The sequence below is a fragment of the Nanorana parkeri genome, unplaced genomic scaffold, assembly GCF_000935625.1.
Source record: "Nanorana parkeri isolate BGI_ZX_2015 unplaced genomic scaffold, ASM93562v1 scaffold1310, whole genome shotgun sequence".
NCBI lineage: Eukaryota > Metazoa > Chordata > Amphibia > Anura > Dicroglossidae > Nanorana > Nanorana parkeri.
This window is the reverse complement of record NW_017307578.1, coordinates 261,363-285,607: the sequence shown is the minus strand read 5'-3', so window position 1 is coordinate 285,607 and position 24,245 is coordinate 261,363. Positions and strand designations below refer to the sequence as shown.

The window sequence follows — 24,245 nt, the reverse complement described above, 5'->3', positions numbered from 1 at the left end:
CACATGCCAATGCTCTTGCATTGTGAATGGCACCCCAACACACTGTACAGTAGAGTGCAACACATGACACAGCGTACAGCAATGTGTATAGTGTGTGTTGTGCTGTATTTTGGAAAAAGGGACATGAAATGTTGTTGTCTGAGGCGATGCATTGGCAGTTTATTCTTAATGAATAGGCGGCCTTAATGCAATGCATAGCAATGTTTGTAAAAATGCGCCACATTGAATCACTTTAGTGTGAAGGGTGTCCTCAGTGAATACCACATCAGTAGATCTGGAGATATAGAAAGCTGAGTACAAGGTTGGTCCCCAAAATATCCCTGTTGACTTTTTAGTGTAATGGGAGACCTTACTGTCCAAAAGGATCGCTCAAAAAGATTAAGAGGGTGGAGCTGAATTTGACTTCTACAGATTTGTATATAGATTCAGCTGCCTTTTTTCTGCACCTGCTGATTATTCTGACACATTGTTGTCAGTGAAGATAAACTTTTCTCATAGATGAACTCTGGGATACAATCAGAAATGCTTAATCAGTGGTGTTAAGTCAGCACATAAAAGGCTGCTACTATTTTGTTCACCAAGCTCTCCGTTTAGCTGAAACGTCACTTTAAACATTTGTGATGTCATCGCTTTAAATAAGAAGAAACAGCTTCAGTTGGTCACTGGGTGGAGGTGTAATTTTTCATCATACGTCACATCATAGTGCCATGACCAGTGGCCCAGGAAATGCTTGACATAGCGGCCACCAGTTTAATAGCATGAATATGCAGAGGGCTGAGGCCTGGAATACAAAAGGAAAGGTAGGGATTTCCCCTCACTGCTACAACTAAAACATTAATAGAAAATATTATTGGTAATCAAATGAAAGGCAGTTAATCCCTTATGACAGCATTACAACTTTATAAGTCCAAATGTAAAAAGAGCCTTGCTCTGAGAACACTAATCAACCTTGCAGCAAAGCAATAGGAATGTGCAACTGTGTGTGTTCCTAATTTTCGGTCTTGCCAGCAACCAGAAAAATGAGTCATAGATTTATAAGTTAACTGGCGCATACCATTGTTGCTAAACTTGATTTGGGTGCCTAAGCTTCAAGAATCTCTGATCTAGAGAGGGTTAAGCAGTTTTCTATCACATGCTTGGTCTGAATTGGCCAAGTTGTAATAGGTATATTTTCCTGGTGCCTTTCATGGCAGCATACAAATGATAAGCTCCGCCCCCTATCCCCACCCACAGGACCAGTAACAATCTATAAAAAAGAGAGATACTCCCCCTGCATTCTCTTTTTTGTCCTCGCGTCTCTACCTGCAACCAGTCATGTCATCCCTACCTATGGGTCATAAAGTGCCGCAGTGCCGCCTTGGTTCAGCCTCTCCCAGGTGTAGTCCCAGTTCCTGGACTGCTCAATGCGCCTTTGGGACTGGGAGCCCCTTCTGGCAGTTCTTGGGGGCGCGTGGTGTCTCGCATATATCCTAATTAGGATTACAAGTAAGGTGGTGAGCAACAGGGCTATTGTGCAGTAGCCCAGGTGGGGATCTGTTTCTAACTGCTTTGCTTTTGCTGCCTCTTTTGTCATCTTCATCTTGGCTTACACTTCTACAAGCAATTTGCCTCACCACTCTCTTTCAGTGCTGCATAGAATATCCTTACAACTTAACCTTGTTACAGCTTCCTCTGAGCTCTCTGGATCAACCAACACTGCAGCAGCATCCACTCCTCTTTAATCAACTTGCAGCTGCTTCCTTCTTGCCCTATGCTTTGCCTCCAGATACAACTCTGAACGGACTTCCCTGCAGCTGAGTCTGTGCACAAGTACTCTTACAACTAGTCTGGGACGACTCTACTGACCGCAAGTACTACTATTTCATTATGTTTTCAAGACTTTTATTCTGTGAGTGACTATAGTGTGCTCCTGTATGATGGCATACAGGTCTCATATCCTTACCTGCGTTCTACGCATCATCATTACCACAGTGACTTTATTGTACTCCTGTATGATGTAATACAGGTCTCATATCCTTACCTGCGTTCTACGCATCATCATTGCCACTGTGACTGTACTCCAACACGATGTAATACATATCTCCAAACCATTACTTGTGTTGCACGCATTTCCTCAGTGAATTTATTGTTTGGCTGTGTGATGTAATACATGTTTCAAATCCTTACCTGCATTTAACGCATCATCATAGCCGCAGTGACTGTATTGTACTCCTGTATGATGTAATACAGGTCTCCAAACCATTACTTGCGTTGCACGCATTACCTCAGTGACTTTATTGTTTGGCTGTATGATGTAATACCGGACTCAAACCCATTACCTGCACATACCACATTACCTGCACATACCACTGAGCTGTGTATCCGCAGTTGAAATCTATCAGAGAAGGCAGGTTGACATATTATTACACTGGACCTGGCTCTTGTCTTTTGCTGTCACGTATTTCTGGAGTGTGTCCTGCTGATGTGTGCAGCCTTCCCTGCAGATCCCTGCCTGATAGTTGCTTCCTTCATTCCTTCCTTGGGCATGAGCCGCTCACCACGATTCCAAGAACCGCCATCCGCTTTAAGGTAGGGGACCACCGAACGGGTGAGTACAGACTAAAAGAGAGCTTTGTGGCTGCTGTGTGGGCGGCCGCCGGATGTGGTGTGGGCTCATTCATCGTGAGCTGTGGCAACCTCATGGGCTTTGCGGGCCAGGGTTCAGATCGAACCCATTGCATTGGGCATTACGGCTTTCCCCGGGCCTTCTGCCAGCAGTGGACTCTGGGAGACGGTCTGTCCAGGCGTCTTTTGCTGGATGGAGTGTCTTCTTTGGCGTCACTTTGCCCACCTTGTCAGCTTGTTATTTATCGTTTTGTATGCTGCCATGAAAGGCACCAGGAAAACGGAAAATTGTATCATACTTACCAGTAATTTTCCTTTCCTGGTGCCTGTCCATGGCAGCATACTACCCACCCTGTTTGTCGATGCATGGTTACAAGAATGCAAGGGGAGTCTCTCTCTCTCTTTTTTATAGATTGTTACTGGTCCTGTGGGTGGGGATAAGGGGCGGAGCTTATTGTTTGTATGCTGCCATGGACAGGCACCAGGAAAGAAAAATTACTGGTAAGTATGATACAATTTTCCATTTAATGCAACTTATTGTAGGTAACATGATAAAGAATGAAAAGAGTGGAGTATACCAAGTGTACAAACTTTATTTTTTAGAAGTTCAGAACAAAATGTCATTAAAAATATGCCACTTTAGAGAGTTTGCTACTTTCCCACTAGCTGCTTAAAAAAACAAAATATACCATGTTCTGTATGTTATTTTTTTAATTACGTACAATACTTTTAAGAAGCAGTCTACCAATTCTGAAAGATTCAATTTAAAATTAGGCCAAAAAAAAAAACAGACGAAGGCCTGTTGTGAACAATGACACACATAAATTTTTGAAATTGGTGCCATAGTTAATCAGCCAAATATATTACTGTAATAAGGTTTGTTTCCACCAATTGCTTGTTCACATAATAAAACACCAGATTGCCAAACCTCCAAGAATATATATATAGATGTAGGGCATAATAAACCTCTAAAACAGCAATAACTCTATGCTCTGGCAAAGGAGCAATTAAAGGATATATATTTCTGTAATGATCTGTTTTTTAAACCCTTTAGCTGTAAAATGCTGTGTGGGGTAAACGATAAAGTTAAGGTCAACTCACAAAGCTTTAATGCATTATTCATATTAACTCTCAATAACAACTGTTATGGCAAATAATGCATTGTTATAGTTCATACTCCTATGTCAAAGTCTACAGGGGGAGAGAGAGAAAAAAATAATTGGAAAATCCTACCCTAGAGTTTGCATCTCAAGGCTTTCAGAGATCTTAGCAATTCAATGAAATGCTGCTCTGACATACATGCATGGTGATACAATGCGACAACTTTCAGCTCCTTCCTACACACTTAGGGAAATGTTCAGTGTTAAGTGAAAACAGCACTTGGAAGAGAGTATTAACTAGATGTCACGCTTGATAATGGTACTTAGCACTATGCTTAGTGTCTAAGTAAGGACTGCTCATTACATAGTTTTGCATCTGTCAGCCACTACTAATAATAAACATAAACATAATAAAATGATATGAGGTAATAGCATAAGTAGCCTATTGCACAAAACAGACTTTTACTGACATTACACAAATTGTATAAGGAAACAAAGGATGCAAAGACCGACAGGCAAGTGTTATGAAAAACAATAAAAAGAAATCAATAAAACAAGGGATAATTCATCATTTCAGGTATGGAAGCTAACACAGTCTTGCAATATTCATTTGGAAAGCAAGAATTTCCAAGTAATTAACAGTTTAGCATACAGATTGCTGGACACTGTGACCACTCTTGTCACTGGTATTAGCCTTTATTGGATATTTAACCTACCACTGCCATTGTAAATTTGAAGGTGCATAGGAGAAAGTCTGGCTAGTTATGTTTCTGGCACCCCACACACATGCCTGATGGTGTACAGCTGTAGAAGCAGGAGCTCCAGCCTTGATGTGCTTTTTGTAAATGCTTGCCAAAGGGGTCAGTGCTGCTGTTACAAAATAATAGGCAGCGCTAATCTTTCCCTCCATATCTCTGTGTCATGCCATCATGCAAGAGAAAAAAAAAAGGTAGTTCCTAGGTGGCCTGGCCTTCAGTGGTCTGCAGTGGAGCTTGGTGTAGAAAAACGGGTCCTACATAAATACGTAATAAATATATATATAAAAAAATATAGGGGGGTGTGGCCGAACATGGTGGTGTGAGGACGTGCAGCCGTGAGCTCTGCTGCACCGGGGCTATATTCAGCAGACTTTTATAGTCAACCGACAGCCTTTTTTCTTTCTTTGCCCGACGACCGGAGCCCCCCTGCTGCCCCTGCGTCCACATCCACCAGAGACATCGCAACCTATTTTACACGGCGTCCGCTCGTAACCGCCGCTCCACTAGGCCGCAACATGGCGTCGAAAGTTGCGCCGGCCGGGACGGACCCCAAACAGCCGAAGACACTGGCCCAAAATCTCCGCTCCTCAATGCAGTCCACAGGACAGAGGACACAGGATCACCTGCTGCCGCTCCAGCCTCCCGACATCCAGCCTCACTCCACGGCCGCCCTGGCTTCAGCGATGCACGCGGCCCCCCTGGACTCCACACATGTCCATGGCTACAGAGGTACGTGACCTTTTCGCTGCCTTTAGGGCAGATTTTGATTCTTGGGCCACGAGGTTGGAGGGGGCTTTAAGGGGAGAAGTCAAGGAACTCAGCAGGCGAGTCACTGCCACTGACTCCAGTCTCACAACTCTGTCGGCCTCAGTGATGGCTCAGACCCGGCTGGAGGCACTGGAAGCAGCCCAAACTACTCACCGCTCCCACCTTCAGCAGGTACAACTGCGCATAGAGGATGGAGAAAATAGGAGCTGTCGCAACAACATCCGCCTACGGGGGATCCCAGAAGCCACCCAAGGCCCTGATCTACAAGTTACGGTGACGGCCATACTCAATTTGGCGTTGGGGAAATCGCCTAATGAAGCCATCGAGCTGGATAGGGTACACCGTGCCTCGGGAGGTAACCTGGGGAATCCCAATGGTGTTCGTGATGCAACGGTGTTCGAGTGCATTTTTTTCCATCAAAAAGGAGATCCTCCGTGCAGCATGGAGAAGCGGCCCAATTGACTTTCATGGTGCCTCCATACAGCTTCTTCCAGACCTCTCACGCCTTACCCTAGCCATGCGAAGGTCAGTACGGCCATTACTGGATAACATCCGCCAAGCTGGAGCCACTTATCGCTGGGGGCACCCTTTCAGTATCCAGATCCGTAAGGGCCACGACTCTTTCCATTTGCGGTGTCCATCACAGCTCCGGATGTTTTTGGCTTCCTTGGGTCTGACCCAGTCCCTGTCCCGGATTGGTTAGACCTACCGTTCACTGGAGAGAGTCCCACCCCGCAGGAGATCCTGCTGCAACGGCGAAGGAGGGCCCGCTCACGTTCTCATCGGAGGGGTCCTAGTCCTTCGGTACCAGTCGCACCCTCCTCCAACGAAGGTTGAGGCTCGGCACCTGCTGCACCGGTTTTATATTTTACTTTATTTTTGCCTATTGTGACTTGGTCTTACCACTATGGCCTGAATGCCTTATACTAATGTGACTATACATGACTGTTTCTTTCCATAGCCAATACAATAGATGTATCTTTTTTGACCACCTTCCCCACATAGGTACCACATCTCCCATAGGAGATAGTGTATTATAGCTTTGCTAGATCTCTATACTTTACGTAGCATGTTTATTCCGCCCATTTTGGTTTTTGTTGTCCACCCTTCCCCTCCTGTTTCCTTGTCCTTGGTGTTTCCGCTCTCCTTCCTCTCTATTTATTGCTTCCCCCATCTCCTGTTCTCTGGTCTTCTAGCTCTACTAAGTGGTATGATAGCACTAACAGTACACACAAATCCAGAGGGGTTTCCATTGCTTTCCACAAATCTCTTACGGTAACGGTGTTAGATCACCGTGCCTATACGTTCGGTAGATACCTGATGCTTAAGCTGTCACTCTGGGGTAGAACCTTCACCCTCGCCAACTTCTACCTCCCTAATACAGGACAAACAACTGCCGCTAGCGACTACCTACGGATCCTGGGAGACTTTGCAGAGGGCTCAGTATTGGTAGGAGGAGACCTTAACCTCACCATGGAACCCAGCCTAGACTCGTCCACTGGACGTTCTGCTGTATCTTTTCCCAAATTACGCAAGGTAAAACAACGCCTAGCTCTTCTTCGCTTGATTGATGTCTGGAGGGTGCTTCACCCTCAATCCCGTAATTGCACGCACTACTCTGCACCACACCACTCCTACTGTAGGTTGGATTACTTTTTCATTTCCCACCCCCTACTTGACTGGTCCCCTGACTGTGACATAGGCTCCATGATATGGTCAGACCATGCAGCAGTCATACTCTCCCTGAAGATCCCTCAGGCCCCCACCAGGGACTGGACCTGGCGCTTAAATGAATCCCTTTTGGCTGACCCGCAGTGCTCCTCAGCTATCCGGAACGGAATCACTGAGTTCCTTAAGGTTCATATCTCAGACACTACACCCCTTCCGATCCAATGGGAAGCGTTGAAGGCAGTGCTGAGGGGGCTGTTCATCCAACAGGGATCTAGACTAAAGAGGGAAAGATCACGTCAGGTTCGGGAAGCCATCCAGGCCCTGTCGGCCTTGGAGACTCGCCACAAACACTCACCCTCTCCAGTCCTTTTGCTCCACATCTCTCAGGCCAGAATGCAACTTCTAAAACTTCTGGACCTGTCGACACGGTGTTATATGGACAAACTAGCCACGAGAGCTTACGAGTCCAGGGACAAGTGTGGGAAGGCCCTGGCCCGGTACTTACATCCCAGACTAGCCTCTACCTATATCCCCCACATCCACTCCACATCCAGCACCCTGGTCAGTGCTCCTTCAGATATCCAGCGTGCTTTTGCTGACTTCTACAGCTCTCTCTATAATTTATCGGACCCGGAGGTGTCTGCTTCAAGCCACGACGACGAGGTTTTGGCATATGTTCATCAGACACCCCTTCTGAACCTAGGGGATGCAGACACAGAAGCTTTGGAGTCACCCTTCACGATGGAAGAATTGCTTTCTGCAATTCGGCTGTCCCCTACGGGTAAGAGCCCGGGACCTGATGGGTTTACGGCAAAATTTTACAACCTATTTAAAGACGGGCTTACTCCCTTCCTCTTGAAGGTGTTTAACTCCATTGCGCTAGGTGCCTCCTTTCCAACGCAAACGCTAGAAGCCCACATCTCGCTGATCCCTAAACCCGGTAAAGACCATACCTTATGCACAAATTACAGGCCGATCTCGCTCCTTAATGTTGATGTGAAAATGCTCGCCAAATTAATTGCCAACCGACTAAAGCCACTCCTTCCGGGAGTGATCCACACTGATCAGGTGGGGTTTGTTTAAGGGAGAGAGGCACGGTATAATACCATCGGGACACTCCTGTTGATGCATCATGCTAAAACGTCAGGTACACCGCTTTGCCTCCTGACGGTAGACGCAGACAAGGCATTTGATCGCCTGGACTGGTGTTTCCTACATCGCACCTAAGAGCAAATAGGCATTCGACCTGCCATGCTTAGAAACATCATGGCCCTCTACTCGAGCCCTTCGGCTAGGGTTCGCGTCAATGGATCGCTCTCCCCTAGCTTTAAGATCACTAATGGCACCAGACAGGGCTGCCCGTTGTCCCCTCTCCTTTACATCTTCACCATGGAGCATCTGGCAGTCGCCCTCCGACACAACTCGGCCTTTCAGGGACTACAGGTGGGGCCTCACAGATCCAAACTGGCGCTCTTTGCTGACGACCTCCTGCTTTATGTGACCAATCCTCATATCGCCATGCCCACAATCCTACAGGAATTTCAACGTTTCAGTTCCCCTAGTAATTTTCGGGTCAACCTTACTAAGTCGGAAATCCTAAATGTGTCCCTAGGAGCGACAGACTTGCGCCGATTGACGGACAATTACCCTTTCCACATTTGCTCCACATCTTTGAAGTACTTAGGCATCTCTATCCCGACTGACCTGTACTCTACCAACTTTCGCCTGCTATTGGAGAAGGTGACCGGAGACTTTAGGGCACAAGAGAAACAGTGGGTCCGCCTGGAGGAGACGCTCACTACGGGTGACTTGCTCGCCTTGCCCTGGGTACCCCCTGGATAACGACCGGTGCCCTCTTCCCTGCCCCTCCTAACGACACACGTTTTGAAACTCTGGGACCGCTATGTTAAACACCATGCCTTATCGGCCTATGTGGGCCCGATGACCCCTCTGATCTGGGAACCCGTCCTTCCCTCCCGCACTGACAGGAACCTCCTTCGGCAGATGGACAAAGGCCTCCCACCGCCGGATGGTCTCGGCACTGCGAGATCAACCTCTGGTGGTGGGGGATCACTCCAGTACGGGGCCTGGGGAGTGGATGGCAGAGAGCCAGTTCTGTTCCTTTATTGCCACTTTCTCTAGCCCAGATGCCTTTGGGGAGGAACAGACGGCCTTTGACTCCATCCTCCTGGCCTCTTCACCCCCCTCTCACGCCATCTCCCTCATTTACTCTATTCTCTCCCTGCAGACCTCGCACGATTTACCTTCCTATAACTCTGTTTGGGAACGTGAACTAGATACCTCCATTACGACAGCTGACTGGGAAAAGTCATTTTCCCTCACTCATTCACTCTCTGTCGCCAGTAATGCCCAGGAAAAGAACTTTAAAATACTTACCAGATGGTACAGATGCCCTGTGGTCCTCCACCAATACTATCCTTCAGTATCAGACTCCTGCTGGCGCTGTGAAGGCGCCCAAGGCAACAGGACTCACATATGGTGAAGTTGCCCTCAGCTTCAGGGTTTTTGGCAGGGGGTGTTGAGGATATACCTCAGAGTGACAGGAACTGACATAGCAAATGATCCTAAGATCCTGTTACTGTCCATGCTTCCTGGATCGCTTAAAACGGCAAAGAAGGGCCTCCTCAGACACTTCCTCACGGCAGCCAGGATGGTGATACCTCGCCACTGGCGCATTATGGCACTCCCGACCCTTGAGGAGTGGGTGGTGGAAATGGACCGTATTGCAGACTTAGAGAACCTATTGGCGGGTCCGGGGCTCTGTAGGGTCTCACCAGGGCTCTGTAGGGTCTCACCAGAGCTATGTGGAGGTCTCGCCAGCCTGGTTAGAGCTTTGAGGGGGCCTCACCAGGGTAGCAGGGCTTTGTGGGGTCTAACCAGCCTTGTTAGACCCACAGAGCCCTGGCAACCGCTCAGGGCCCTGGTGAGACGCCAAAGAGCCCTGGTGAAACCCCACAGAGCCCTGGTTAAACCAGGGCTCTGTGGGGTCTCACCAGAGCTTTGAGGCGGCCTCACCAGGGTAGCAGGGCTCTGTGGGGTCTAACCAGCCTTGTTAGACCCACAGAGCCCTGGCAAGACCCCACAGAGCCCTGGCAAGATCCCACAGAGCCCTGATCTCACCAGGGCTCCATGGGGTCTCACCATGGCTTTGTGGGGGTCTCACCACGGCTCTCTGGGGACTCACCAGGGCTCTGAGGGGGCCTCACCAGGGTAGCAGGGCTCTGTGAGGTCTAACCAGGGCTCTGTGGGGTCTAACCAACTTTGTTAGACCTCACAGACAGCTGTTGAGACCCCACAGAGCCCTGGTTAAACCAGGGCTCTCTAGTGTCTCCACAAGGCTCTCAATGAATCTCTCGTTCATTTATTATAAAATGCTCATTCACATTACCTAAAAAAGCACCCTTAGCACTGCAAATTCATTATATAAATATTTTGGCCTCATTGTCTTTAGTGCAACCAGCTTTAATATTGGTTACTCATATCTCCCATGGTTCCATAAGCGCAGATTTTACATGATACTTGGGTACTCCTAGAATGAGATCCTAATAGGTTGGACTTGATGGACTAATGTCTTTATTCAACCTCAAATACTATGTAACTATGTAACTATGAGTTTGCATGTTATCCCTCTGCTTGTTTCCTCCGGTTGCTCCACTTTCTTCCCACGCTCCAAAGATATGCTGGTAGGTTATTTGGCTCTTGTCTAAATTGGCCCAGTTTGTGTGTGCATGTGAGATAGGGATATAGCATATTAGGTTGCATTCTCCTTAAGGGCAGAGACTGATGTGAATGTACAGTTTATAAGAATGTTGTGTAAATTCTCAGTGCTATATAAATGCCTCTAAATAATGTACAATAAATATTTAGCTTGACACATTCATGTCAAGATAAATAAAAGGAGCCTTATGCCAATCTCTATGTGTCTACACAATACTGTACACTGTAGTAATATTAATAAGTATCTTAATAATTTAATTTAATGTTATTTTCTTAATATGTTTTCAATAATAGAAATAATAATAATAATAGAAACATGCCAAAATGATGATGCAGCCTACAGGCCCTTCAGACTTGTTGCTCTAGACCCAAACTGGGACACAGTCATGTTTTTGATGGGTTGCCCCTTTACTAGGTAGTAGACATGGCTTAGTTTGTCCAAGCACACAATTAGTGGTGAGTGATATAGCACACTTTATCTATGTTACAAAACATATACTAGCACAATCCGAGAGCCTATAAACAAAGTGGTTAATGTATCACCGAAAGCATTGATTTCTATGAGATAAAAACATAATCAATATTCCTGCCCGCAACACCACTAAATAAATATGACTGACAACACAGTCATGTATGTGGTGACAAAAGGGGCTGTATGTACATCAGCTAAAATCAGCCGTACAGAAAAAAAGGAAAAAAACCCAAACAAATACTTTAAATATGGTTTTGAAGCTTCATTCTTACTGTTAAAGAGTAGTTCTTATAAAATGATCATTGAGGATGCATGTGGCAGTGTGCCCCTTGTGAGAGTATCAAAAGGCTTAAAAAAAAACTGGAAACACCTGTAAATGAGAAACTGTAGAAACAGAAATTAAATATATGTTGGCATATAAAAAACATAATAATTAATTGTGTTATGTTTTTAGATAAAACATTTTTCTATACAAACTCTTTAGCAGCAAGAATTGATTGGTTGATTTAGTAAAGGAGTATAAGCCGTTCACTTAGGAAAGTGAATTTCAACCTTACCTTAGTGAATCAGCTGAACCTGAGCTAACTTCCATCATCTGCAAGCAAAAGTCCTTTTTTATATATATTTATTTATAAAATATAATTTTTTTACAACATTTCTAAGTGAAAATACCCTTTGGAAAGTGAAAATTCCCTTTGCAAAATTAACATGCTCTAATTATTTCGTAAATGTAACCCATAGTATCAATGAATAGAGACTGATAACAGTTCCTGCTTCTGGGAGTTAGATCCAGATGTTTTAGCAACAAGTACTTTTCTAAAATTGCTATTCAGATAATAGATGCTCTGACATAGAATAAATAGGATTTACTACTTATACCCCCATCTCTGTTAGTGGTGTGGGTTTTTGCAGTTTTAGAGGTTATTCCCTTTAGTGTGGATATTTTGTTATAAACAATTAAGGATCTGAATAAAGATTTATGTAAATCAGAGTCTTTCATTTTGTTTTCCCATTTTTTTACCATTAACTTTTGTTTAATAAGATTTTTATTAAGAAGAAAAGAAGCAAGAGTCTTCCATTTATACCATACCAACCACTACATCCAAATAAGATATAAAGATTGTCCCTGATTTACTAAAGCAGTATTTCCACTGAAGTAAAACCAAGTGAAAATTCACTTTTCAGAAGAAAAAAAACCCCAGGATATTTGCTCACACAAGATAGGATGATTGCAGTTAGCACAACTTTACCTCAGTGTATGTAAAAATACACTACTCCTTTAGTAAATCAACCTCATCCCTATTAAAATCGATTGATTTTCTATAGTGATACAAATCTATAGAGTAACTTTTTGTTGTTGTTATCCCTTCAGTAAAGATACAAAAAACAACACAATTTAGCAGAATGCAGTAATAAATTAGTTAGAAAATATGTTGTTTTTTTAAAGGCTGAGGAGATAACACTAACGATTGGACAAGCGTTTGATCTGGCATACAGAAAATTTCTGGAGTCTGGAGGAAAAGATGTCGAAACACGGAAACAAATAGCTGGCTTGCAGAAAAGGGTAAGTCCTGTGATATTACTGCTCGATCTGAAGAAGAACTGATTGTACACTATAAGCTTAACAGACTCAGATATTGTGCCAAAAAAAGTTATATTACAAGTCAAAGAAAATGAAATGTACTAATGAAAAAATGACAGAACGGTTTTCAGCATCGAGAAGATAGGGATGAGTGGAGTGATTTAATCAAAGTTGAATTTGTCACAAATTTACAAATTTCGCTGTCAAAATCTTGCTGAAGAAGAAACTTTCCCTTGTTTTTGTTGAGTTGCTTAACTGAAATTTGTTTGAAAGGAAAAATACTTTTTTTTAATTTTTTATTTAGAGGGTGTGTGTTTTTAGGGGGCAGAGTGGATTCAGGGTAGTTTACTGTTTTGCTGGTGTTTTTTTTACTGTGTGAAGAAAATATAATAAGGCCAATGAGGGACCATTTTCTGGAAAAGTATAGAAGACATGTTGTTCACACACCATTTAGCTCCATAATGTCATCTTTTTTGCTATTCCTTCAACATGACATGTGTAGCGCTCACTCCCAAAGGAGCCGCTGAATATGAACTAGGGCTCTCCAACCTGTTTTGCCCGCCACCGGCCCCTTTCTCAGCTCCATTAATACCGACACTCCGGAACAGAACAGGCTCGAGTCGTAGGGTCTTTTTAGCATTTATTATACAGTACCAACTAGGAGAGAGGGTTTGGGGTAGCATGATACCCGAGTAACAATTTAGAGAACTGTGTATTCTCCCTTAGCAACAGCTTGAATCAGTAGCACAATGGTCCTGTAAGAGCGACCAGTATTATGTCACAGCACAGAGAACAGCCAGGAATAGTCCAGGACCTTGAGAGATAACTGTTACAGGACTTGTAGTGCACCAATTGGCTTCTCTTCAGTAAAGTACCAGAGAATGGGTAGAGGGGTCTATTACAGGGTTCTAGATGGTAGCTCTCACCAGCTCCCCTGCGACACTCCTCAATAAGCAGATTCCACCTCTAACCCAGCTTCCATCAGGCTCCCTTCCAGTAGCATCTAAGGTCACAGGGCCCCCAGCATCTGCCACATGCTGAGGCCTAGGCCAGGCATCTGTAGCACACAGACCTCCCAGGGAGGGCCCCAGGGGAGAGAGAAAGTTCTGGAAAAAGTCCACAAACCTTTTATCACCTTCCTTCAGCCATACCTCTGAGTCACCCTGCTCAGAGATTGGTCAGAGTCAGGTGCACAGTCACAGTCTGAGGATGGATCCTCCCTCACTGTATGCTGAGTCCCCAACCCAGCAACAGGGGGAAGCAATCAATCCACCAAACTCAGGGAATCCTGCAGAACTCAGAGCAAATCAGCATCCAGACTGATTACAGTCCAGATATACACTAAATTTTGTAGTGACATAGCAGAGGGCGCTACATATGAAAGTGCTGAAGGACAGCAATAAAGACAATATTTTCAAGCTGAATGGTGTGCGGACAACATATCTTCTGTACTGTATACTGTGGCACCATCTACCAGTTGTTCCAGCACCCAATGAATTTTGGGGTACATCGGTATGGTGTGCAAAGGAGATTCTTCGGGACACAGAAGCGATCTGGCGTCAGGTAAGTCGCCAGGATCGCTTCTGTTGTAAAGCCGACAGTCGGCTCTACAAGTTTAAACAGAGTCCCGGCGGCAAAAGTCGCCGGGAGTCTGTTTAAACAGCCCCGATGCTGGCGACGTACACTGTACGTCGTCAGTCACGAAGGGGTTAAGATATACATTTTCTGGAACAAGCATATGTCCAGGATATTTAAAAGGAGCATCCCTAGGCCAAATTGGCGTCAAATTACTAAAATGAGAAGAGCATGTTCACTTTGCAAATTGAGTTTTCACCTAGCTTAGAGAATCAAGTAAAGCTGTGTTCACTTTAAATACCCAATTGTGTTCAAGGTAATTTAAAAATAGGATTTTTACTTGTACATTATTGGATGATTGATGTCAGTACTGCTTCACCTCATTCACTAAGCTAAGTTAGTTCTTCAGTAAATCAACCCCACTTAAAAACCACCGTACCTTTAAAACCATCCTAAACCTTCCTAATTGACTCCAATGCATTTTACAGAAATGTTGTGAAATTTCACTCGTAGATTGTTAGATAGGCATAATGCAGAGCTGGTTTAGTAAGATATTGTCTTTAACAAAGCCTTTGCCAGTAATTGAGATTAAAATATCTACCTTTTCCAACCATTAAAATGGAGGGCATAAAGTATAATAATAAGGCATTAATTATTAAAATAACTAATTTAAAGTCCACTTAAGCATGTATTATAGCTTGCTTTGAGAAGAATTAAGTAGTAGTGAAACACGTTTAGCAGTAAAAAGTGGAAATAGAAGTGTAAAAAAGCTGTTTTACATAACAGAAGGCCAGGGTGGCAAACAATATTATGATAAAGTCTTTCACTGCTCTGTTTTATTCTGAGTTGTCTAACAGTACAGAAAAAGGGTCAGAGAGATTGGAGATGCAACTAACTATATCCAGAGGTCCCTGACAATTTAGAGGGTCAGTAATGTTTGCTGGATCCTACTAAGACCCAGCACACTGATGCACACATCTCATTTTGCTTCTTCTGTGGAAGGCCATAGCTTTTTTTGTCTCTAAAATCTCCTCCTTTACAGCCTTTAATATATACTGTAAACAGTATCAAAGAAAATAGATGTGGCTCAGTGGAGCTCAAAATGAAAATAAATGTAACTTAATTTGGCCAGTACTTCAGTTTTTTGTCCAAATATTGCTCGCTATGCAGGAGAGCTATTCCCAAAAACACCCGGTTCAATCTTTTTACTGTCTTTTTATTCAGAAAACTTTGTGTAAGCCACATGTTAGTAGTAAGTAGTGTTTCATAGACACCACTAATAGTTAAAGCTTTGTTATCAGTAATTTATAACGCAGAGAAAGAGAGAGAGAAAGCTACAGATCACATTTTAGGAATGGTAGGTGTTATAAAATTGAATATGTAGTGTTTAAGTAGGACTGGCTATATCTGCTTTAGATTTATATGGTGCTACCGTTGGCCACACACCCTACTACAATGATTTTGGGGGAGAGTGCGGGACAGGATGTTTAATGTTCGTTACCATATAAAAGGCAGCTCTCCCAGCATCCTTTTGTCAGTGTGTGTTCGAGTTAGTGAAGTAGAGCTGACAGCTTTGTGAGGGAGGGAGAGACAGTTTGTGTTATACAGGTATTCTGGCTGAAAACAACTTAGGGTCCCCCCCAATTCCACGTGCTTTAGGTCTGATATGGATTTGAGGGGGGACCCCCATGCAAGATGTGGGGTATTCTTTAAATTTATACTAGGCCTTATGGGCCTGGTATGGATTTCAAGGGGGATCCCCAGGAAAAAAAATGCTGTGGGTTCCCCCCCAAATCCATTACTAGACTTTTATGGAAAGCCAGGAAAGGAAGGGGGGGGGCATTCCCCCCCCCCCCCATACCATACCAGGCCACATGCCCTCAACAATAATACAATCATAAGTAAAAAAAGAGTATGCATGCGCACATACATGCACATTCACGCACATACATACACAGTCATGACGCACATACATACATAAACCCCAATTACACATTACAAATCCCTAAGGTCCCCAAAGGTAGAAGGGGTCTTTGAGCTCAAGGTAAATGGGTGAAAATTGTTTAATGAAAGTTTTCGAATTAGTATTAATTATACAACATATGTGACACAATCATCAAACTAAAACTGCATTCTTATTACATTTTTGTCCTTTTCACCTATTGACATAAATACATTATAATCAGAAATCTTAGCTGGGTATTTTTTAAACCTGTGTGCCAACTCAAGGCTTTATTCCCCTAAAAACCGTGAAAAAAATATTTTGCTAGGCTATATAGATACAGGGATATCGCAGGGTTAAGAAATGCGTACTGAAACTGCAAAATTTAGCATCGACATACAGGAGGACAAAGTAGATTAGTGGGAAACACATATTTGACAAATAGGCACTTCCTCGATATGCCTCTAATCCTTTGTCTATGTTATTGCTTGTCATTGTTCGTCTTAATATACATTTTCAGTGACTCCAAGAAATACCCATTATATATGTGGTATGCCTCTTGTTATAGCACCAGTAAATAAGTAGCACACTCACAAAATTAAAAGCATGAAAGTTTACGTAACTTGATTTAAAATGATGGGTTAGAGAAACAGCAATCTCAGATCCAATCAAATCATAGGAAAATAAGAATCTTTACCAGCGCATCTTAGTATAGTGATAATCTTGTTCTTTCTTCACATAAACCAGGCCAACATCTCAAAACCTCACTTGATCCTGTCCTCAAGGTTGTAATGATTACTCTGCCTTGAGAAAGGGATCCTGCAAGGTACCAAACTTCACCTTGTGCTGTCTACTGCTTTATGTGCATAAAGGAGAAGATTATCACTATACCAAGCTGTGCTGGCAAAGGTACTTTTTTCCTATGATTGTATGGTGGCACCATCTACCAAATTTCTACGGCACCCTGTGGGAAAAGCCGAATTAAAGTCAAATTTTGTTTTAGAGGTAAAGAGAATTAGAAATAACTGTTATTTGATGGTTATCTGTGTCCCTAATGGATTGATTCCCTCACAGTCTGGGTTGTTGCAAGAACAGGAAGTGACATAACACATCCTCAAAGTAGACACAAACTGCAGTAAGACATAACAGAGGTTCTAATCCCTCTCTACTCTCCCTATGCAAAGTATTTTGGCTATAGTTGGGCTCTAAACAATTTCATAATTACTCATTACACACAAATCAGATTAAATACACAGAAATATAGAAACAGTATGCCAAAATTGTATACTAACTTACCCCAAAAACTTTACATCAGTGTTCATTGAGGAGAAGAAAGTCAAGACCAGCAACATGTGCAATATTCCCCTCAGTTTCCACAGCACAGCTGGTTAATGTTATTAACATCGCTAGCCGTCAACAGATCTTGCACATCCTATCCAATCCTATACTTATTATAAAAGAAAACTACAGTAAATAAAATGGAGTTTTAGTTTTCCCTTTGTTCCAGCCTGATATAGAGATTGCATGGTCAAAATAACAATATAGAAGGTTCAATACTTTAGGAAGGAGGTTGTTGTATTTTAAATAAACTGCTTATCTTGAAAGTATATAAAGAATAAATGTAGATGGACTTCTAAAACATGGCTGACACATTGAAAGGGTGCCGCAGTAATGGAGGTGGTGGGTGGATTCAGTGTTTAGCTTCCCTCTACCTTTTAGCCCAGAAGTGTGGATCTCCTTCCCTTTCCCTTGTGAACACACACAATGTGTACAGCTTCCCCAGAGGCTGGAGAACTAACTGGCATCTTCAGACTGAAATGGGGAGGAGGTGGTTTCACCAGAGAGGAATAAGGAATAATCACCATGCCTGAAACTTTACCACCACTGTTCCTTCACACAAACCCCCCGAAACTGCTTTGTAACACATTCTTAGATTAGCTGGCAAGTACTTGCCTAAATGGGTACATTGCCTAAAGCAAATCTGTACTTTTCCTGGACTTGAAAAAAAATAAGAGGTCTTGAAAAAAAATAAGAGGTTTGCTTGACAGCATGCATCATAAACACTAACAGAGTTATTCACAAAGCTGCCGAAGGCAGCCAAGTGAATAACCCAGTCGAAGTGGTGAGCCGAACGCTGTCCGGCTATTCACTTTTGTCTTGTATGGCTGAATGTATGCAGTCAAGTTGACATGTTACTTTACCCAGTCCAGGCAAAGTTTAGGTAAAATACGGGTTCTCCTTAACAGACAAATTACTTTGCAGAAATGTGTATTAATGAATATCAATGAGCATGTGACCAATGCTGTCACATACTTTGTAATAAGGACATCAGTGATTGCCTCATTTAAAGAATATTTAGAGCTATTTTTTTCTATATTGGATAAAGTAGCAAAGGTTAGAACCACTGTCAGGTTTTTATTTCTTTCTGTGTTGCCTCTGTGGAGCTTCATGACCTCGGTTTGTCCTGATGACCATTGTCACTGGGACTGAAAGTGAGGGAAAATCCCAAAATGTTCACTGGAACAGGAATAGTGAGTACATTTTCCAGTGGGGACCCTTGTTCCACTGACAACTGTCTAAGGTTTCTCTTCCTTTCAAGAGACCTCCTCTCACTTACTGTTTTGTCTTAAGACAGGATGTGAAGGAAGATTCTCCAAAGTTATACAGACATTAAAAAAACTAAACAGGGGTTTTTACCATTTCCTTCTTGATCCAAACTAAAAAATGTTTTGGCTTTACATATACAGTACATATCTATAGAACACCTGAGAATGCCCCACAATAAAGTTTGTGGCTAAGTAAAAGTGCCAGCTGTTTTAAACAGAACCTGTAAGGAAAATAATATCACCATTTAACCAGTGCCCACACATATTATCAGTTCTCAAAAAATCCCTTTTGGGTCACACTCCTCGCACAAAACCTGGCACATATCCCCGCGTATCTCAAATTACACAGTAGCCACAGTGGGCTGCTGGGAAGGAATACCTTTTAAATGTATGTTTTTAGCTCAAAAGAAATATTGCATATAGAGTGTGCCCAGGTTTGAGGGCTTCTGGCTTGTGCCCAGGGCCGGATTCCCGACAAGGCCACCAAGGTCCAGCCTCCCTACCTACTAGCCTACTAAAAGAATAATTGCTTTGCAATAATAATGTACAGTTTTCATCCTCTATATTTGTGCCTATTTGTTTACAGGGGAACAGGGGAAGACATATGACAGCTCCCCAGGAGTTCATGCCCATATTAAAATTAACATTTTACACCTAAACATTTTTTGATCATCTTGTGCCCCACCTGCCAACACCTGCCATGCCAGTCCTGGGCCCACAAGTGGAGCAGCAGAGGGGGTAGTCCAGTGGAGCCCTTGGAAGAAATCGCTTCCAGTGTAAAGCCAACAGTGGGCTTCAAACTCCTTACTTGGCTTCCAGGGCCCTCCTGCTGCCGTATGGCATACAGAAGTAGCAGGGTTAGGTTTTGAACAAATTTGTGTAGAACCTGTTAGCTAATTAAAGGAGCAGGTTATGTGGATTCTGTGATTCCGCAGCCTTGCCCCCCAGCAGGTCCAACCCCACCCCAACCCGTCCCCAAGCTAGTGTAAAGGAGGAAGGGAGGAGACAAGGAGGAGCCTCCCTGTCCCTCACTTGCTCCTCACTGCTGAGGCGCCCTGTCCATGCCAGGTTACACAGCGGGGAGGATTTTTCTGCTGTGTAACCTGTTAGATGCCGATCTGAATGGAGATCTCATGAAGCTGACAGCTTTTTCCTCCATAATTCTAGGTGAGGCTCTGACTCCCCTGACTGCACGTCCCTGCTTGAGATAGCAAAAAAACAAAAAACTAAAAATAGCCAGAAAATATTGTGACTTCAGAAAACATAAAATGTAAGGAAGGATAGTGAAGGTCAGCACTGGCTTTGTTTTTTTCAGATATGAAGGTAATTTTGAAAGGATGATGTTATACCCACCTCCAAACTAGAGTAAGTCATCCCTACTCATTCTAAAGACAGCCAGCATCCATATCTTTAAGAATCACCCATATCTATATGGCTGCTATAGAGGGGAACTTGTGGAAAGGTTTATTGTTACCATGCTGTACTTAGGTGCTAATGACATCTGGACCCATCATGCCTACCACAGCAACTTTTGTTGACTTGCCATGGTAACAATCAAAGAGTATGGAAACACCAGGGCTGTGGGGGTCTCACCAGAGCTTTGTGGGCAGAAGGAAGGAGGAAGAGATGTTCGGCTTGCCAGTGTTCTAACAGACGCTGTAAACATGCTCAGTATCGGCACTGATATTGATACTGGAATTGATATCAGCACATTCCTACATTTGAGCATTATGCCTTTCCCTCTTCATGTTAGACCCCACTATTTGCATAGTATTTAAGCACTTACGCTAGGGTTTTTTTTTTTTTAACAGGACAGATGCCAAAAAGCTATTAATCAAAAAAAAAAAAGTCAGCAATAGAGTGTATTAATTTGACTGAAAAAAAATCACCAAAATATTATAGTGACTACATCCACAATATTTAAGCACTTTCACTAGGCTATTTTTTGAACAGGATAGACATCAGCCAGCCTCTAATAAAAAAATCAACTTTAACATATGTTTATTTGACCGAGTACACAGCACAGTACATAAGTACACAGTATGTAATCACTTCTACTAAATATTAAACCTTAACATCCCATTTTTTTTAAACCTAATTGAAATTACAAAACAAATATCAAAACGTAATTGAAAATCTACTCTGCCAGTGAATATGTGTAGCAATGTTACTCAGCTGGGCATATATTTAGTTAGCCAAGCATATTGGTTAACTAAAAAATCTGGTTCAAGGGACTACTTACCAGTTTACTACCTTCAGGGCAGGAAAACTCCATCCCTTACTCGTAGCAGAAGCCTGGGCTCATAGAAAAACTGTTCGTCACCTAGTAGTATCCAGTAGACATGTACATTGTCTTTTGTCCTAAATGCAAATTTGGATGAAATTTAATGAATTCGGATTCCAATGAGGTCGACTGCAAATTAATCCGGATGTTCTTTTAACAAAATTCTGGATCATCAAAATTAAAATTAGTCGGACACGTGACTGTTTTCTGGCCAATAAGTTAACACCCTAAAACAACACCTAAACGAAATTCCGAAAGATCCGAATAACAAAATAAAGTGGTGTTCGGACCCGAAAGAACGAAAAATCCAAAACAAAGCAATTTTTTTTTTGCCGGCTTACAACTATTGTATCCAGTAGAGATTCCACATTTTACATCCCTGCCCCTGATGTCTATGATTTAAAAAGGAATTTGTATTCTACATTATTAGGTGCTATCCTAGCAAGGAAGAATAATACTACCTCATAAGTTATTGTATGTAGTTATGTGTTTTGGCTTTCCTGACAGATTGTTTCAGTGTATGTAGAAAAGCTCAATGTCTTTCTTAAAAGGCATTCTGCAATTTGAAACTGTATCTTAACAAAATATAGAATATATATATATATGAAAGAAATGTGTTTCTTGTTTCAATCTTTAGATGAACGGTTGCAGTAGGTTCATGAATAACTAAAAGGCTGCATATGGTTGGGACTGAGAACAACTGCTGTGATGTATTATTTGTTGATATGTGTTTCACTGCTGTTGTGTTTTATGTTTGTTATACAGATTCAGGATTTAGAAACGGAAAATACTGAACTGAAATACAAAGTACAAGATTTGGAAAATCAGTTAAGAACACGTGATCTAACTTTCTCACCTGTAAGTAACGCAAAAATATGTGTATATGGGAAGTACACTATTTAATAATGATACTATAATAGAACTTACATTGTGCAGATCAAAGTGAACAATATTGGAAAGTAGAACACTTTTTTTCTTGCTAGGGATGAGCATATGTGTCTAGGTTCAGTTCATGGGGGGATTTATCAAACTCAACGTGAAGTTCAAAAACTGCAAACTTAAAAATACATAAATGTCTATGGGGAAGGGGGGTCAATCCTGATAATTAAAAAAAAAATTGTGACCAGTTTCAAGGCTAATAGGCAAGGTATTGTCAAACAAGGGTATGGGAAGCTGGGCACTGAAATAAAGGACATGCATCAATGCCATCATGTTTTTTTTATTTTTAAATACAATGCAGCAAGGAGAGGGTCCTCTTTTAATGTAACTATGAAGACAACATAGGAAAATCTCCAATTATTTCAGTTGAATGTTTGGGAGATGCCTTCAAACTGTATGTGGCATTATGGAACAGTACAATTTTTATGGACAGCATCAGCAATACCATTTTCTGGCATCATCTATTTTGTGTGATTGTTTTTTTTTTTACTTTTACATTATTGCCTGGCTTAAACAGCAGCAGCACTTCAATATGTTTCATTACAGCTTATAAAAACCTGTTTGTTTTATCCAGCTGTAATAGATATGAGCTGAATGGTGAAAGTAGCAGCCACAACATATCCAAAAGCCGTAGGAAATTGTACCCTTAAAATAATGCCCTCAACTTTGTGCCAATCGGCCTGTGGCAAAACCGTTTCATAGTACAGTTTTGCTTTTTTCACAGTGCTACATGGTATTATCTTTAAAGTTTGTTAAATGCCAAAACAGAGTGCACAAAAACTTCAAAATCACAAACCCCACATTCTCTGAACCCGTCATTTTCGACAATAGCCACAAATATTGTTCAGTGAGTGAATAGTATATAAGCAGCTTGGTTAGGCTGCAATAAAAACAGGAGAGACAAGGTTGGCTTAATCTTATAATTAAAACTAGAGAGTATTATTTGAGAGACAATATCCACAAATATTGTACAGTACAGTACAGTGGTTGGTCAGTATTTGAGCAGCCTGATTAGGCCGAAATGTAAGAGGCAGCGTCAAGGAAGGTTTTACCCTTAATTCAAAATGACAGTGTATTATTTCTGAGACCGTAGCTGGACAGTATGTACCCAGCTTCTTTACACTAAATATTTAAAATGCAGACATAACCTTCATCTTAATATACAATAGCAACTCACCAGATATTCAGACTCCAAATAATGAGAGGTCAGTATGCATTTTGTGTTATCTAAGTCCAATCAGCCTTTATGATTTACTTTTAAATACATTTTCACCTGTGTAAACATGACCACCACTGATGAGTAAGGATGGCAACTCATCAAATAGTTAGACCCCACATTGTAAAAAGGTCATTTTGTGCTTAATAGTTACAAAACCTTCCATAGTTACCAACAGTGGATATTATGCAGTATACCTCTCTGGAACCGTCCTGCACTGAAAACATTATTGCAATCCAGAGGTGTAATATTTTCTCTTGGATAGCCCCAAAATGAAAAATTCAGTGGAACAGATAATATGAAAAAGTCTGAGTTCACTAAATGATCTTTGAAAGTTGGCAATCTTGGCAGGCCAGGAGAAGTGACAGAAGTTGGTTATGGTGGCAAGAGCTGGTAATCTTGGCAGGCTAGCAGAGGTGGCAGGAACTGGTAATGGTGAAAGTCTAGGAGAGGTGAAAGGAGCTGATAATGGTGGAATGCTACCAAAGTTGGTAGCAGCTGAAAATGGTAGCAGGCCAGCAGAGGTGGCAGGAGCTAGAAATGGTGGAAAGCCAACAGAGGTGAAGGAGCTGGAAATGGTAGAAGACCTGCTGACATGGCAAGAACTGGTAACTGTGGCAGGCCAGCAGAGGTGTCAGGAGCTGGTAATATTAGCAGACCAGCAGAAGTGGTGGAGCTGGTAATGGTGGAAGGTACTATTTCTTGGGCAAGGCCACATGACAAAGAAAAATGTAGTTGGTAGCATCAGCTGCAGGGGTTTTGTAATCATTGCTGATCCAGAACTGAATCATTTTTATGAAAGTTGGCCAGTCCACAGTATCAGGGGATAGATGGATTTTCATCAATGTAACAAAAGTACCTGCTGCACTGAAGACCCTCTCAGACATCACATTGACTACAGAGCAAGCCAGAAGCTCCAGCATGTACTGTACAAGTTCAAGCCAGTGGTAAAGCCTGGAAACTCTATAGTCCATAGGACCCTAATTATTA

General features: G+C 42.5%; 1 protein-coding gene across 1 annotated transcript in view; it reads left to right on the top strand.

Annotated features, from left to right (window-relative positions):
- The window catches only part of GULP1 (GULP, engulfment adaptor PTB domain containing 1), a 159,109-nt gene that overhangs the window by 81,813 nt on the left and 53,051 nt on the right, over positions 1 to 24,245 (top strand). The window contains exons 6-7 of the mRNA XM_018569239.1: positions 12,559 to 12,675; positions 21,866 to 21,958. Coding sequence (XP_018424741.1) covers positions 12,559 to 12,675; positions 21,866 to 21,958 — 210 coding nt within the window. The remainder of the gene's footprint in view (positions 1 to 12,558; positions 12,676 to 21,865; positions 21,959 to 24,245) is intronic.